Below are 13,236 nucleotides of genomic sequence, written 5' to 3'. Positions count from 1 at the left end.
TATAAAGTCTTAATAAGTAAAAATTTCTGCTGAAATAAAATTTTTTCTGTCGTTATTGTTAACATATAATGATTCTCTTACTAAAGCACAAATATTTTTATTTTTTTTTTCTTTATTTTACAGCAATCAATGATTTTATATATTTTTATCTAATAATCATCATTCTTGATCTTCCATACTCACAGTCAATTCCAAACCTTTTTTGGTAAGATTCCATAACTGTGTGCATTATGTACGAAGCAATGAGCTTTCTCCTTGTATGTATGTAAACAGAACTGGCTAACCGCACTCCAAACAAATGTTTCAGAATAAAATTTTTTGTACTGCCAACAATTCCAAACCTTTTTCGGTAAGCGCCTCAGATTTTGACGAAAGTTTTAAGAATAGCAAACTCTTCACAGAAGAACAGGCACTTGAGTCATCAACTTCAGATACTTTCTAGAACCCAGATTATGAAACTTCCAAACCTTTCCTTGTCGCTTGTCCCGTTCCTTGCAGATTATGAAAACGATAGTGTTCACACCTTCTTGGATGCTTAGATAGATCCGATGCCCATTTCAAGAGTTGTAAAATTCCAGTTTTGGCAAAGAATCACCACCCCGCCACTCTTAGTCCTGAAACACAACCCTTCACTCACTTCTCCCTCTTTTCCTTTCTCATTTTCTGCGCTTCTTCGTGCCTCCCCATGCTGGCATATATTTCTTTGGTGAGAGAAATTCTGCTATCTGATTCTTTGCTGATATCTTTATTGATATTGTTATAAAAGAGAAAAAAAAAAACAAAGAACTGCTACGTTTGTATATGTGTAATCATCTTAGAAAGCTTTATTGATGAGAACATAGATAAAAGAAAAGCAAGATTCCATAAAGATTGAAGCAAGATTCCATAAAGATTTCTTATCCTTTCTCCTGCTCAACTGCAAATGTTTCTGTCCATCATTCTTCTGCTTTGACGGCAACCAAACACCAGTTTTACACATTCTTGGTCTTATCACGTCGTTCCTTTTTGGAGAAGCATGAGAGCGATGATGTGAATCTATATTTTGCATGAATGGCTATGGGGACAAGGAAGGGGAGAGAGAGAGTCCTACAAAAGTAGAGACCAAACGATAGAACTTTAGCAGAACTCTTCTTTCTCTTCTTCCTTGTCTCCTAGCCTCTCATGGTTGCAGATCCAAAGAAAAGACTACAAGATATAAAAGAGAGGATAGATGGTAATATTTGGCATGAGTGGCTATGGGGATAGAGGAGGAGGAAGAGGGAGTCCTACGAAGAAGAACCCAAACGAGGGACTTAAGCAAGATTCCCTTCTTCGTCCCTCTCTATCTCCTAGCCTCTCATGGGAGGAGATCAAAAGAAAAAAAAAAATGCAGGGATGAAGTTTAAGGTTTGTAGGTATATATAGAGAGAGAGGATAGATGGTAATTAGGAAACTTAACAAATTTTTATTTAAGATTAAAAATTAAAAAAAAAATTATTGGATGTCTTTCCTTTTTTCTTATTGTGTGAAGGGGGTTTCATTGTGATAGACGAGAAAATGGAGAGATTTTCAGAGAGGAAACAGAGGGTTTGAGAGATGAACTCGGGGAGGAATAGAGAGACAGTTTTTATGCCGCCGTCGTTCTGAAGAAAGCTGCAGGAAAGTTATAATGCGTCCAATGAACGCACGCCACGTGTTTACGAGTCCTAGCCGTCTTCCACCTACGAGAAGACACGTATATCTGTTTGCACTCTGCCGCAAGATTTGGTCCACGTCGTCTGATGTTTTACCAAGAGTCACGTGGCTGGTCGAGGCAAGTTCTGTTCGTCCACGACCAACAAAAGCAAGGTCTTGTTGTGCAACCAGCTGAGCCAAGTTTAATGTGCGGAGTGATCGTCCTCTCAGGACCTTCTTTTTCACGCAGCTGATTGATAGACCTTTGTCCCATGACCAGCCGCTCCAACTCCATGGTTGGGTGGTGTTGCAACAAGTGATGGTCGTGCAACCAGGCCTTGGCATAGACTGATCGCATGACAATCAGGCCACGATAGATTAGGTACAGTGACCAACCAGATTTGCAGCCTTGCGTTTCCTATTTCAATGGTTTTCTTAATCAATTTTCTGAATGATTTCCATGTGCATATTTGCAACTTTTTCATGTCTCGACGACCTTGTGGAAGCTCTGCTGCAAACATGGCCTGCCGTCCATGTATATGAATGTGTGTAGGCATGCTTAACATAATTGGTAATCCGTCTGTGATGTTTATCCATTCCCGCCGTGTAGCATGTTCTAGAACATGGTAAACCCCATGAGGGTTCTGCAATCATTAGCAAGCTTGCTTCTAATGTTGTTGAAAAATTACTATAAAAAGACTCAATATATAGGATAGAGTTGAATACAAGTGAGTAACAAACAGTAACCTCTAAATGCAAGTAATAATAAAAGATGCATTTGAAAATTATGTTGTGCAAAAAATTCTTAAAACATGTGATGATCACAAGGCTGGAGTTGATTCTTTCTCGTATCAAGGTTCACATTACTGGTAATATTTGGCATGAGTGGCTATGGGGATAGGGGAGGAGGAGGAGGTGGAGGGAGTCCTACAAAGAAGAACCTAAATGAGGGACTTGAGCAAGACCACCTCTTCCACCTCCGCTATCTCCTAGCCTCTCATGGGAGGAGATCAAAAGAAAAAATTGCAGAGATGAATTTTAAGTTAAGGGTTTGTAGGTATATATATAATTTTCTTTATTATTAATTGATTAACAAGCAAGTAATTTAAAATTTTTATTTTTATTTAAGATTAAAATTACCCACAAACCAAGGCCACCTCACGGGAGGATCAGATTCTTCTTTAGTCAAGTACCTGAATCTATCAGGCATTGTACTCGCCAATCTCTCTGTCTCGTCAATCTCATCTCCAGTTCCATTGGTGGTTTCTGCTTTCTTCGAATTCAAACACAACCGAGATTTCCTACCCCTCAAAATCCTCGGAATTTTCTCGGACAGGCCGAGAAAGTTGCCGTTGAGCTTCTCGTTTAAGAATTCGACTGAAAAAGGGGGTTTCATTGTGATTGGGGGATGACAGACGAGAAAATGGGAAGATTTTCAGAGAGGAAACAGAGGGTTTGAGAGAGGAAACACAGCAAGTGCCGCCGTCGTTCTCGCGACGAACGCTTTTGCCCTGAAGAAAGCTGCAGTTTTTGTCCTAATTAATATTTATATAATTAAATTAATTAATTAATTAATATTAGTTGATACTCAAAAGAAAAAAAATCAAGTCAACTCAGCAAAGTTATAATTTGTCCAATAAACGCATGCCACGTGCTTACGAGTCCTAGGCTGCTTCCGCCAAGGGGAAGACACGTATATAAGGCAGACGGTAGCTCTCTGTCCATCTCTCTTCCTAAATTGTTCGACCTTTCTCATATTTACTTGTCCTCACGCCCTCATCTGGTTTTGCCTACTACAGCAATCCTCCTCTGCATTCCTCAGGTCGGTGTTCTTCTCTTTCGCTATTGAAATACGTTTCTTTGTGAAACTGAAGGATTCTGGATTTCTTCCGTGGTTTGAGGGTCACTGAGCGGGTTTAATGGTTGATAGATTAATCTTGAGTGAAGTTTTCAAGGTTTCTTTTACAATATCCTTGCGTTGATTTGTGATGATGAAATCTCTGTGCTTCGATTTTAATTTATTAGTAGCCACTTTCGAATCTTGCCTCACAATCAAGGATTGAAATTCCATCTCTCCATTCTTGGGTAAAGATTTCAAGTTTGAGCGTGATTGGTCGGGTTTAATGGTTGATAGATTAATCTTGACTGAAGTTTTCAAGTTTTCTTTTACTTCTCATTCTTTGTTATGCAAGATTTTAACAAATTCCTAATTATTTACAAAGATTTTGACGAATGTTTGTTTAACAAATTCCTAATTGTTTATAAAGGTTTTGACGAATGTTTGTTAGGTGTGTATTCCCTTAATTGTCTGTGCATTATTTTACCTGACCATTTTGAGTTACAAGCGAAGGTAAGCCTTGTCTTGCAGATTTGCCCAAACAAAAAAACTGTCATGCTAATCATTGTTCTTTATATTTCTGCTCGCGGCACAGTCAACCCTGGCAACACGTTTATTGCTTTCTCTCAACTGTTTCAAATGTTCCTAATTGATAAGTTATGTTTTGAAATGATCAGCCATGTCAAGTGGGGCATCTTTAGTCATCTGACTAATTGCTTGACAGAATTTAGCAGTTCTCGTTTTCAAGAAGTTTCTGTAATAGAGTAATAGTATTATTTTATTTCCCTTTTCCTATTGCAACTGCCAGACTTTAAGTTGATCCAGTTGTGCTTCATTTATAATTTATGTAGAACCTCTTTATTATTGTGTTTGGCAGTTTCGATCTTTATCGGATCAGTTCTATCGTTCTCCCGATCACCTTAAGGTTGTGAGACAGCAGGTTGTTAACCAGGTGGGTCGCGATTTGGGCAATAAGCTTATTTCCTTATATGAATTTTGCTATATTTTGTTTTGTTAACATATTTGATTGATGCTTCTTTCTGTCAAATGTTTTGATGTAATCAGCTCAAGTCCCATCCAGAAATGTATGGGGCTTATGTTCCTATGAAATATGGTGACTATTTGAAGAAAATGAGCTGAGTATTTTCTCATTCTACTTTTTTTGTTCTCTTGCACTTTATTCTTTTTAAAAAAAAAAAAAAAAAACAAATATTAGCTTATTTCCGTAGCTTTTATCAAGCATTTCTCACGTTTATATTCCTATTTTATGTGGATGAAATAGGACTGGTGAACGGGGTGATCATGTCACATTGCAGGCAACTGCAGATTGGGTGTGTACCACCATATACCTTGTCTACTTTTCATTACCTTGCCCCATGTATTAGTTGATATATATTCTATTGAACTGATCTGTTATGTAAAAGTTCATTTTCATAAAAGCTTATCTGCTTTAAGGATTAGATAAGATGATGGTAGCATAATGGTAATTGTTTCCGAAGATAATTTGAGAGATCTTTATTTCTTATCTCCAAAAAAAAAGGAAAGATAACGGGAGAACTCCTTTATTTTAGTCGAGTAGAGAGACTTTTTCCTTTTTGTCTGTTAAAGCAAAGTATCTCCTTGAATTTTTTACTTCTCTAATCTTTTATTCCTCAGTGAGGAAACTTGTTCTAAAGAGAGAAGTTACTAAGATATTTCTCATCCTTAAAATATAAATATTCATCTCATCCATAAGCTTGTGGTTGAATGTTTTGGAGAAGAATTCATTTGTTCACTTCCGTAATCGCTATAATGAGATTGTAAATGAACAAAGCAACAACATGCACAATGGCGTTGCTAACAGATGCTAATAAAAGTTTGTTGGCAAACCACACTAGCTGCTTTTTTATTTCTGGTTTATTGTCACGAAGTGATATCATGGGAGATTATACAGATTACTCATTCTTTTTCTCTGGAATAATTGCAGTGTGGCGTTAAGATATTCGTGATCACTTCCTTTAAGGATACTTGTTACATTGCGATCCTTCCACATGTTCAGAAATCTGAACGAAGTAAGTTTGCAGATACTCTTGTGGCCATCATTTCCATTTTTATATTGCCAACTTGATTTAAAACAGTTAAGAAGGACTGCAGACTGCCGTCATATGGAAATTGAAGGCATCGTTATGTTGTTATATTGACGCAGATGCTAAAAATAGAAATTTTTGTGTAATGTGCAGTTATTTGCTTGAGCTTTTGGGCGGATGTACATTACAATTCAATACTTACAGAAGGAGGTAAAACTTTTACATCCATGAATCCTTGCACGAATCATTGTAACATATCCAAAGTTCCCAACTGAAAGATTACATATCCAAATATTATTTGTGTAAATCATTGGGATTTCGTCTTTATGTCGTATTATATCCAGAACTACCAGTGTTAGAGGGTAAGAAAAAGATAAAATGGTGGTCGCTGATAAACTAGTTCGATTGCTCATTGAGGGTGATAATTACAAGTTACTAGGCTAGTAGATTCTTAGAAGCATGAATTCAGTGGTCACGAGTTGAAGAGGTTGTTTGGATTTCATAACTTTAAGGTTGGACAACAGTGGTGTCTATCCAGAGGATTGGATTTCTTCTGTTTGTTTTTTTGCATCTGGTATTATGGAAAAGAGGACACCACAGTCACAGGCATCAAATGAATTCTTTGTTTCTCCTGTACATATCATTAGCATATCTTATTTCTTTTAATCTTTGTAATTTTTTTCCCTCTTGAAAGTATTCATTGGATTTTTTTTTTGAAATGAAAGTGTTAGATGTGCATTGAAGTAAGGGTGCCAAGGGGGCATCGTCATTGTACAAAAAGTTCACATATCGATTAGTATATTAACAATGAATCCTAGATCGTCATAGCAGTCAATATTATGTCCCAAGACAATGGAGCCAAAATAGTGAAACCAATTATCTATGATGTTGCTAAAATCTACTTCTTTTCCTTCAAAAGTATGGTTGTTTCTCTCTTTCCAAATGACCCAAAAAGTAGGGAGAGAGATGAGTCTAATATTTTTCATTTTGCTATAAATGCCTTCCCATACAAGGAGTTCAGAGATGATTGATTCATTCTTGACCCACGACAGTCCCAGTAGACCGAGAACGGTAGACCACAGATTGTTTGAAATAGAATGTCCAAGGAGAATGTGGTTGCAAGTTTCAAGAATATTTTTGTATATAAAACATCTGTTGACAGTGGCGACACCTCTCTTCATCGGATTGTACACATGTCTTTATTTTTTCCATCTTGAAAATATTTCTCGGGTTGGGAATATGCCTTTAGATGTGGTTTATAGATTTTTTCTTTAGCATCAAATTCATAGATTTTCTCAAAAAGATTGGAGGTTTGAATCGATTCAGATTAAGTTATACTCACTGTGTGACCTCATTTAGAAATTATTTTTATTGCGTTGTATCAAAAAAAAGGATTTGAATTTAACTTACAAGTCATCGTTTATTTACTAAATTTATTTTTCAAATCAAAATTTTGTAACTAAAGTTCTGACAAACTCACATCTTTTAAAAGAAAATGATAAATGATGATTGGAATTTGATTTGGAGTATTTTGTTTAAATCAATTTTGTTTAGTGTGCATTCAAACATAAATTGGTAATTTTGGTAATTTTATTGTAATTTTTAAATTATTTATTTTATTATAACTAAATCTCAAAACGTTTTTCACTAGGCTTATCAAGCAAGGATTCGAGGATTAAAAGTTTTAACTCCTCTTGGATATATTGAGTTGTAATGCACTTCTGCCCAAAATAATAATTTATATCAAGAAATTCAAGATGGTGGTGATAGTAAGGTAAACACAACAATTTGTAGTTTAATCATACATAATAAGACTGATATGAAGATTAGAACTATAACAAGTACTTGAATGGAAATTGAACCAAATGTATAGATAAAAAAACATATCCGCTTTTATTAATTCAAGCCTTCAGAATTGGTGCTTAAATTGCGCTCTTAGGTGTGTTGCACAAAGGTTTCAGGCAGGAGGGTCTTCTGTTTGCAGTCTTGAAGACTGGAGGAAAAAGGTGGATGGTGCTGATAGCTCATCACTCTGTGATGCTGCCTGGACTCTCTGTGCAACAAGTAGAGAATGATCAAATGGAATGGAAATGAGGAATTCTAGTACGAGCACTCTTTCCAGGAATATGTCAGCCGAATGGTTTGGTAGAGGCTCAGATGATTCTGTTGGATTATCTGGTACTAGTCTAGGTGCAAGGAGAAAGAGTTTCGCTGACATTGTTCCCGTAATCGATATGGGTCCTACATTTTATATAATCTTTATGGACTTGGCTTTATGTTGTTTAGTTTATTTCAATGGTAGTGGTTATAATTGAGTTGCCCTCATATGCTTTGGCAAATCAGCATCTTGCTCATCCCATTAGATATTATGTCTAAGATTTAGTTTCTAATACCTACACTAATATGAGCATGTAATCTTAGGGAGGAGTGGATCGAAATGCATCCTTACCAGGCCACCCATCACGCCCTTCAAGTTGTAACTCATTTCGTGATATGGTAGATACAACTGGTGTATCTGATTTCCATTCAGCTGGGTTATGTAATGGATTGCAGGCTGTAGAGACATTGCACTCTGGAGCAGCTGCCCCTGCGTGGATGGGAGTTCAGAGCCATGGCACAACTGATTCCCATTTGTTGGCATCTGCTGTAGGTTCATCATTATCAAGGAGTACGACCCCCAAACCAGCTAGTTGGGAAATCTCTTGGTCCTGGTCTTCCTCCTGTGGGGAGCAGAGTTGGAGCTACTGAAAAGAAGAATGCTATTGGCTCAAGTGTTCAAAATGGTCATTCTGCTGGTGCAACTGAAACTGAACTTACTGAAATTGCAGCCTCTTTGTCTGGCTTGGCCTCGTCAAAAACTGGACAAGTAAATGAAAATTGTCTTGTACAGTCAAAGCTTCAGATGAATCTCGACAGTCAACCTGATGTTATATCAAGCATAGCCAATGATAAAAAATGCAGTCTCCAGCAAATCGTAGAGGATTCTTCTTCTGAAAATCTCCCATATTCTGCCAAGTATGGTGGATTATTGAGGAAAAATGGAATGGTACCAAACCTCAATTCTTCTATAATGGGTTCCAATGGACAAATTAATATTCCTAAGAGAACTTCCTCCTTTGCGGATCTTTACTCAAGAGGAAATTCTTGGTGAATATTAACCTTTGGTGAAAGAGATGCTTGGTTATACAGATCGAAAATGAACCTTTGCAGGTTTGTGCCGGACTTTTCTTTATTATATTTAGTAAATTATTTGTATGATTTCATTAAATATTATCTAGATAAAAGCCTTTCACTTGTCTTCATGTATATTTTGTTCCTTGAGAATTCTGATCAGTGTTAAGATCAAAAGAAAAATTTATTATGATTAATATCACTCCAGTTTAGTGTAATTATTGTTGAATTTAATTTAAACCTATTGTACATTTGAAACACAAATGAATAATGAACAGTAACCTCTAAATGCAGGCAATGATGAAAGAAGCATTTGAAAATTATGTTGTGCAAAAGGTTCTTAAAACATGTGATGATCACAAGTCTGGAGTTGATTCTTTCTCGCATCAAGGTTCCCTTTAACTGCTTTGAAGAGATATACCTACGGTAAACATATCGTTTCCGAGTCAAAAAACTTGTCACAATTGGAGGTAAAGAACCATTGTTGAAACTTTTGATTCTTGTTTGGTTGCTAACATATGAGGACTCACAAACTTTTAACTCTTGTTCTGCAGAATGGATTCGCGTGATCCATGGAGGCTTGAACAAGATGATGACACTTTTGTTATTGCCTTTGCGGGTAGAAAGTAAAAATAAAGGACATAACTTTTGTACAGTTAACAAAGATGTCAAGTTATTCTAAGACATTATTTTCTGTAAATACTAGTAATTGTAAGTAAGCACACGGAACTAGCAAAGAGAGGAATAAAATGTTTTTTTTATGTTGATGTTTGTATATGCAGTAAATTAATATAATTTGATTGAGAATTTTATTGGAAGACTTATGTCAGACAGACGAAACTAGTGAGTGGAGTTATCTTAATATGTAATTTTAAACATTTGTCTTTTGAAAAAGTATGTATCTATATATGTACACATACTCAGAACTAGATGTACAATCTATAAGGTAGGATATTTCATACATATTATAAAATATGTATGAAATACGAATATTTGAAAAAGTTATTTATATGTAAATATTTTATAAATTATTTATAAAATAAAGTGAAATTTGTATCATCACTTGTTTTATTTGTATTTGATGTCTTGATTTTTGACTTCAATATTATTATAATTATTGTTATTGCATGTTGATTTTTAATATTTAAATATGTGAATCTTGTAATCAAATAATTTATATTTTTTTGTAAAGAAAATTTTTAGATTTTGTGAATCTCTTTGTACAATTCATGTTAATCTTTATTGAATGATTTTTTTTTTTTTTTGTTATAAAATAGTTAATTTTTATAAAAAATATATATTCATAATTTAAAAATAAAATAAAATATTTATTAAAAAAAATATTTATATTTTTAATTTTTATCATCTACATGCAAAAACATGTACACAGGGAGCTTAAATGGATGTGTTTATAAGTCAAATTTTATGTATATTTACGTGTATAAATTGTTGTATAAATTCAAACAGTGAAAAAATTAAATTTGTATGAATTGCAAACTGTAATCCACATCCCAACCAAAGTGAAATTACATTCTACTCTCTCCCCTCGCCAATCTCTCTGTCTCATCCATCCCAACCTAAATTTCATTTTTAGTTTCTCCGTTCTTCAAAATTAATCAAAATCAAGATTTCCTATTCCTCAAAATCCTGAGAATTTTTCTGGAAAAGTCATGAAAAATGGCTTAATTTGATTGTGGAATAGATAGGAAAATGGAGAGATATTCAGAGATGAGGGTAAAGAATCAATATATAATAATTTTCGATTCTGCCTCCATTAGTAACCCGTAATTAATTATGGATAGTTTCTAAATTGCACAAAATATCGTATTATTGTTAATTAGACTTTAATTTTATAACAGAAAATAAGGAGAGAGATTTTTATTCAAATTGACGTCCGAAAAGCCAAACTTATTGACTGCACTTACTAGCAGTTTTCGAGTTCCCTGAATTTTTCTTTGGGAATTAAAACGCGCTATAAGTACCTACAAATATCTCAAAAAACTCAAAATCAATGTTAGGACATCTTTTTGGCCAATTTTGGTATTTCGGCACAGCATCTCCGTCGTGCTCCGACCAAGGTGTCGTCGTCCACAGCGGTAGTTTGCCTCAGGTCGGCTGTTTTCAACCGTTTTCAGCCAAATTTGGTCAGAAAATACATTAAAGGGTCTCGATTGGCAAAAAATAAAATAAAAATTCGAAACTCACCAACGACGGGGTTCTCCAGTGCGGCGACTCCGCCGGCTCATCTTTGCGGTTGAGTGTTTTGCTTTGGTCAACGTATAAAAAGGAAAACGGTAATTACAATGGTGGAAGAATTACGCAGAACGAGAATCGAGAAGTGCCTCATCAGAGGCGGTTTTTGCAATTTCTTGTGGCGGCGCTGCTGGGCTTTGCTTGCAGTTTCAGGGACCGCCCATAAACGCAGTAAACCGTTTAGTTTTTCGGTGTTAAATCGAGTAAGAATCTCTCACCATATTCCCTATTATAGAATTGGAGTTTAAATAAATAATAATACGGTATTTTGTACAAATTAAAAAGATGTGCATAACTAATTATGGATTGCTAATGGAGACCGAACCGGATATTGTTCTCTGTTGATTTATTTTACAGTCTAAAAACATGATAGTATCTTATTTATCTATTTTATGGTTTAAATGCATGTATTACTATCTTACCTGACCATTGTTTGATTTGGGATTTGAGACATGATTGCATTACCGGATGCATGTTTATTTGTTTATGTGATTATGTTTGATTTAGTAATGGAGACTACAGGAAAACAGGAAAGGGGTGTGATCAAATAAACAGATGAAATGACAGCCTTATTAGATATCTTGGGAGATGGTGGACGGACTGGGTATATGGGGAACCCTACCGTGAACATTGTCTCATATTAGACGGGGTATGGAGACTTGGTAATTTGGCACTCGTACCGGACAGGATATAAGGACAGTCATGTAATTAAGATTGTTAAAAGAAATGGTTCACGTGTAGCGGGGACATCCCTATGAATCCCATGGATACTAGTAGGCTAGTGAAATGAGAAACGGTTATGATTTGTTTTATTGTTAATAGATATGAATCTATGATATATTCTATGTTGCTGATTATTCTTAAAATTATGATCTGTATGGTATTATTGTCTCTATATATTATTTTCATAAATTCCACTATGGTAAGTGAACGATAAATAATTTTATGATTGATAAATGAATTTGCTAAATTTAGTGCTCCATTAATTGTTTTGATTTTATACCAACTTTTGTTTCTATGCGGGTGATATAGTGTAATATCTTTACTGAGCTAGTATAGCTCATCCTTTATTTAACCATTTCAGATCAAGAGGACCTGGTTCCAGAGCCCGATCTGCAAGAAGATTGCGAGTAGATGCTAGATACTTTTTATTTTTTATTACTTTTCTTATTTTTCATATTTCTTTTAGAAAATTCATTTCGTAATATTTGTTTAGTAATTTTAAGTTATTGTGTAAGGAATTGTAAACATTAACCTTTTATTTCACTTCTGCACTTAAATTATTATATATTTCTTTCTGAATTTTTGAGACTGTTACATTTTGGTTTTATAATCATCATTCTAGATCTCCCATACTCACAGTCAACATAGTAAAGAAATAATACAACAACAATATTAAAAAATAAAGATTAAAAGAGACTCTATCTTCTCTTTTGGAACAAGATAATAATGTGCATTTTACACGCACAAGAGACTACGAACATAAAAAAAGATATAAGTAATTAATAAATAAATAAATACGAATTTCAAGATTTTTTTTTTAATTTTACAATGCTATTCTCACATAACTTATATATGGTGATACATTCTCTTTATATTATATTTTTTAATACATGATCAGTTCTAATACTCTGAACATCCATGTCATACAAATGGTAAAATATCAATGGCATCGAACATCCAATTAAATATACCTATCAGTAAATTATACTTCCAACAAATAAATTCTTCAGATTATGAAAACGAGAGTGTTTACACCTTCTTGGATGCTTTAGATAGATACAATGCCCATTTCCAGAGTTGCAAATTTCCAGTTTTGGCCAAGAATCACCACTCCGCCGCTCGTAGTCCTGAGACACAGCCCAACTACTGCCAGCCGCTACCTTCACTCTCTTCTCCCTCTTTTCCTTTCTCATTTTCTGCGCTTCTTCGTGCCTCCCCATGCTGGCATATATCTCTTTGGTGAGAGAAATTCTACCATCTGATTCTTTGCTGAGATCTTTGTTGATATTGTTATAAAAGAGAAAAAAAAAAACAAAGAACTGCTACGTTTGTATATGAGTAATCATCTGAGAAAGCTTTCTTGATGAGAACATAGATCAAAGAAAAGCAAGATTCCATAAAGATTGAAGCAAGATTCAATAAAGATTTCTTATCCTTTCTCCTGCTCAACTGCAAATGTTTCTGTCCTTCATTCTTCTGCTTTGACAGCAACCAAACACCAGTTTTACACATTCTTGGTCTTCTCGCGTCGTT

General features: G+C 34.9%; 1 protein-coding gene and 1 long non-coding RNA gene across 4 annotated transcripts; one reads left to right on the top strand and one right to left on the bottom strand.

The window, feature by feature from the left end:
* Positions 1 to 646: 646 nt before the first annotated feature.
* On the bottom strand, positions 647 to 3,181 carry LOC148268647 (uncharacterized). Its single transcript, XR_015816765.1, has 2 exons — positions 2,847 to 3,181; positions 647 to 2,269 (listed from the first exon to the last, which is right to left on the bottom strand). It is a non-coding gene; the product is annotated as an uncharacterized LOC148268647 (long non-coding RNA).
* A 154-nt stretch (positions 3,182 to 3,335) lies between these two features.
* LOC110814625 (pumilio homolog 4-like) lies at positions 3,336 to 9,494 on the top strand. Of its 3 annotated transcripts, XM_088212458.1 has the most exons (10): positions 3,337 to 3,475; positions 4,368 to 4,442; positions 4,556 to 4,625; positions 4,773 to 4,821; positions 5,457 to 5,541; positions 5,710 to 5,766; positions 7,978 to 8,052; positions 8,207 to 8,766; positions 9,022 to 9,197; positions 9,282 to 9,494. In XM_088212458.1, the coding sequence occupies exons 6-8, from the start codon at positions 5,734 to 5,736 to the stop codon at positions 8,705 to 8,707; spliced, it is 609 nt and encodes a 202-aa protein (XP_088068584.1). In that variant the 5' UTR covers positions 3,337 to 3,475; positions 4,368 to 4,442; positions 4,556 to 4,625; positions 4,773 to 4,821; positions 5,457 to 5,541; positions 5,710 to 5,733; the 3' UTR covers positions 8,708 to 8,766; positions 9,022 to 9,197; positions 9,282 to 9,494. The 3 variants fall into 3 exon arrangements, 2 of the variants coding, with proteins under 2 accessions (XP_088068584.1, XP_088068585.1); XR_015816764.1 differs by lacking the exon at positions 7,978 to 8,052 and having other exon boundaries at positions 3,336 to 3,475; positions 4,556 to 4,821; positions 8,110 to 8,766; XM_088212459.1 differs by lacking the exon at positions 7,978 to 8,052 and having other exon boundaries at positions 3,338 to 3,475; positions 4,556 to 4,821.
* Positions 9,495 to 13,236: the final 3,742 nt, after the last annotated feature.

The sequence above is a fragment of the Carica papaya genome, chromosome 2 (assembly GCF_054855325.1).
Source record: "Carica papaya isolate Zhongbai chromosome 2, ASM5485532v1, whole genome shotgun sequence".
In the NCBI taxonomy this organism is placed as follows: Eukaryota; Viridiplantae; Streptophyta; class Magnoliopsida; order Brassicales; family Caricaceae; genus Carica; species Carica papaya.
This window is presented reverse-complemented; position numbering and strand designations above follow the sequence as displayed.

What these genes read in the sequence shown, in the direction of transcription:
- LOC110814625 (XM_088212458.1), top strand. Translation starts at nt 5,734, where the DNA reads ATGTACATTACAATTCAATACTTACAGAAGGAG. An exon ending in TTCAATACTTACAGAAGGAG is followed by an intron (nt 5,767 to 7,977) that starts GTAAAACTTTTA and finishes ATGTAATCTTAG; the next exon opens with GGAGGAGTGGATCGAAATGC. An exon ending in GTAACTCATTTCGTGATATG is followed by an intron (nt 8,053 to 8,206) that starts GTAGATACAACT and finishes CATCTGCTGTAG; the next exon opens with GTTCATCATTATCAAGGAGT.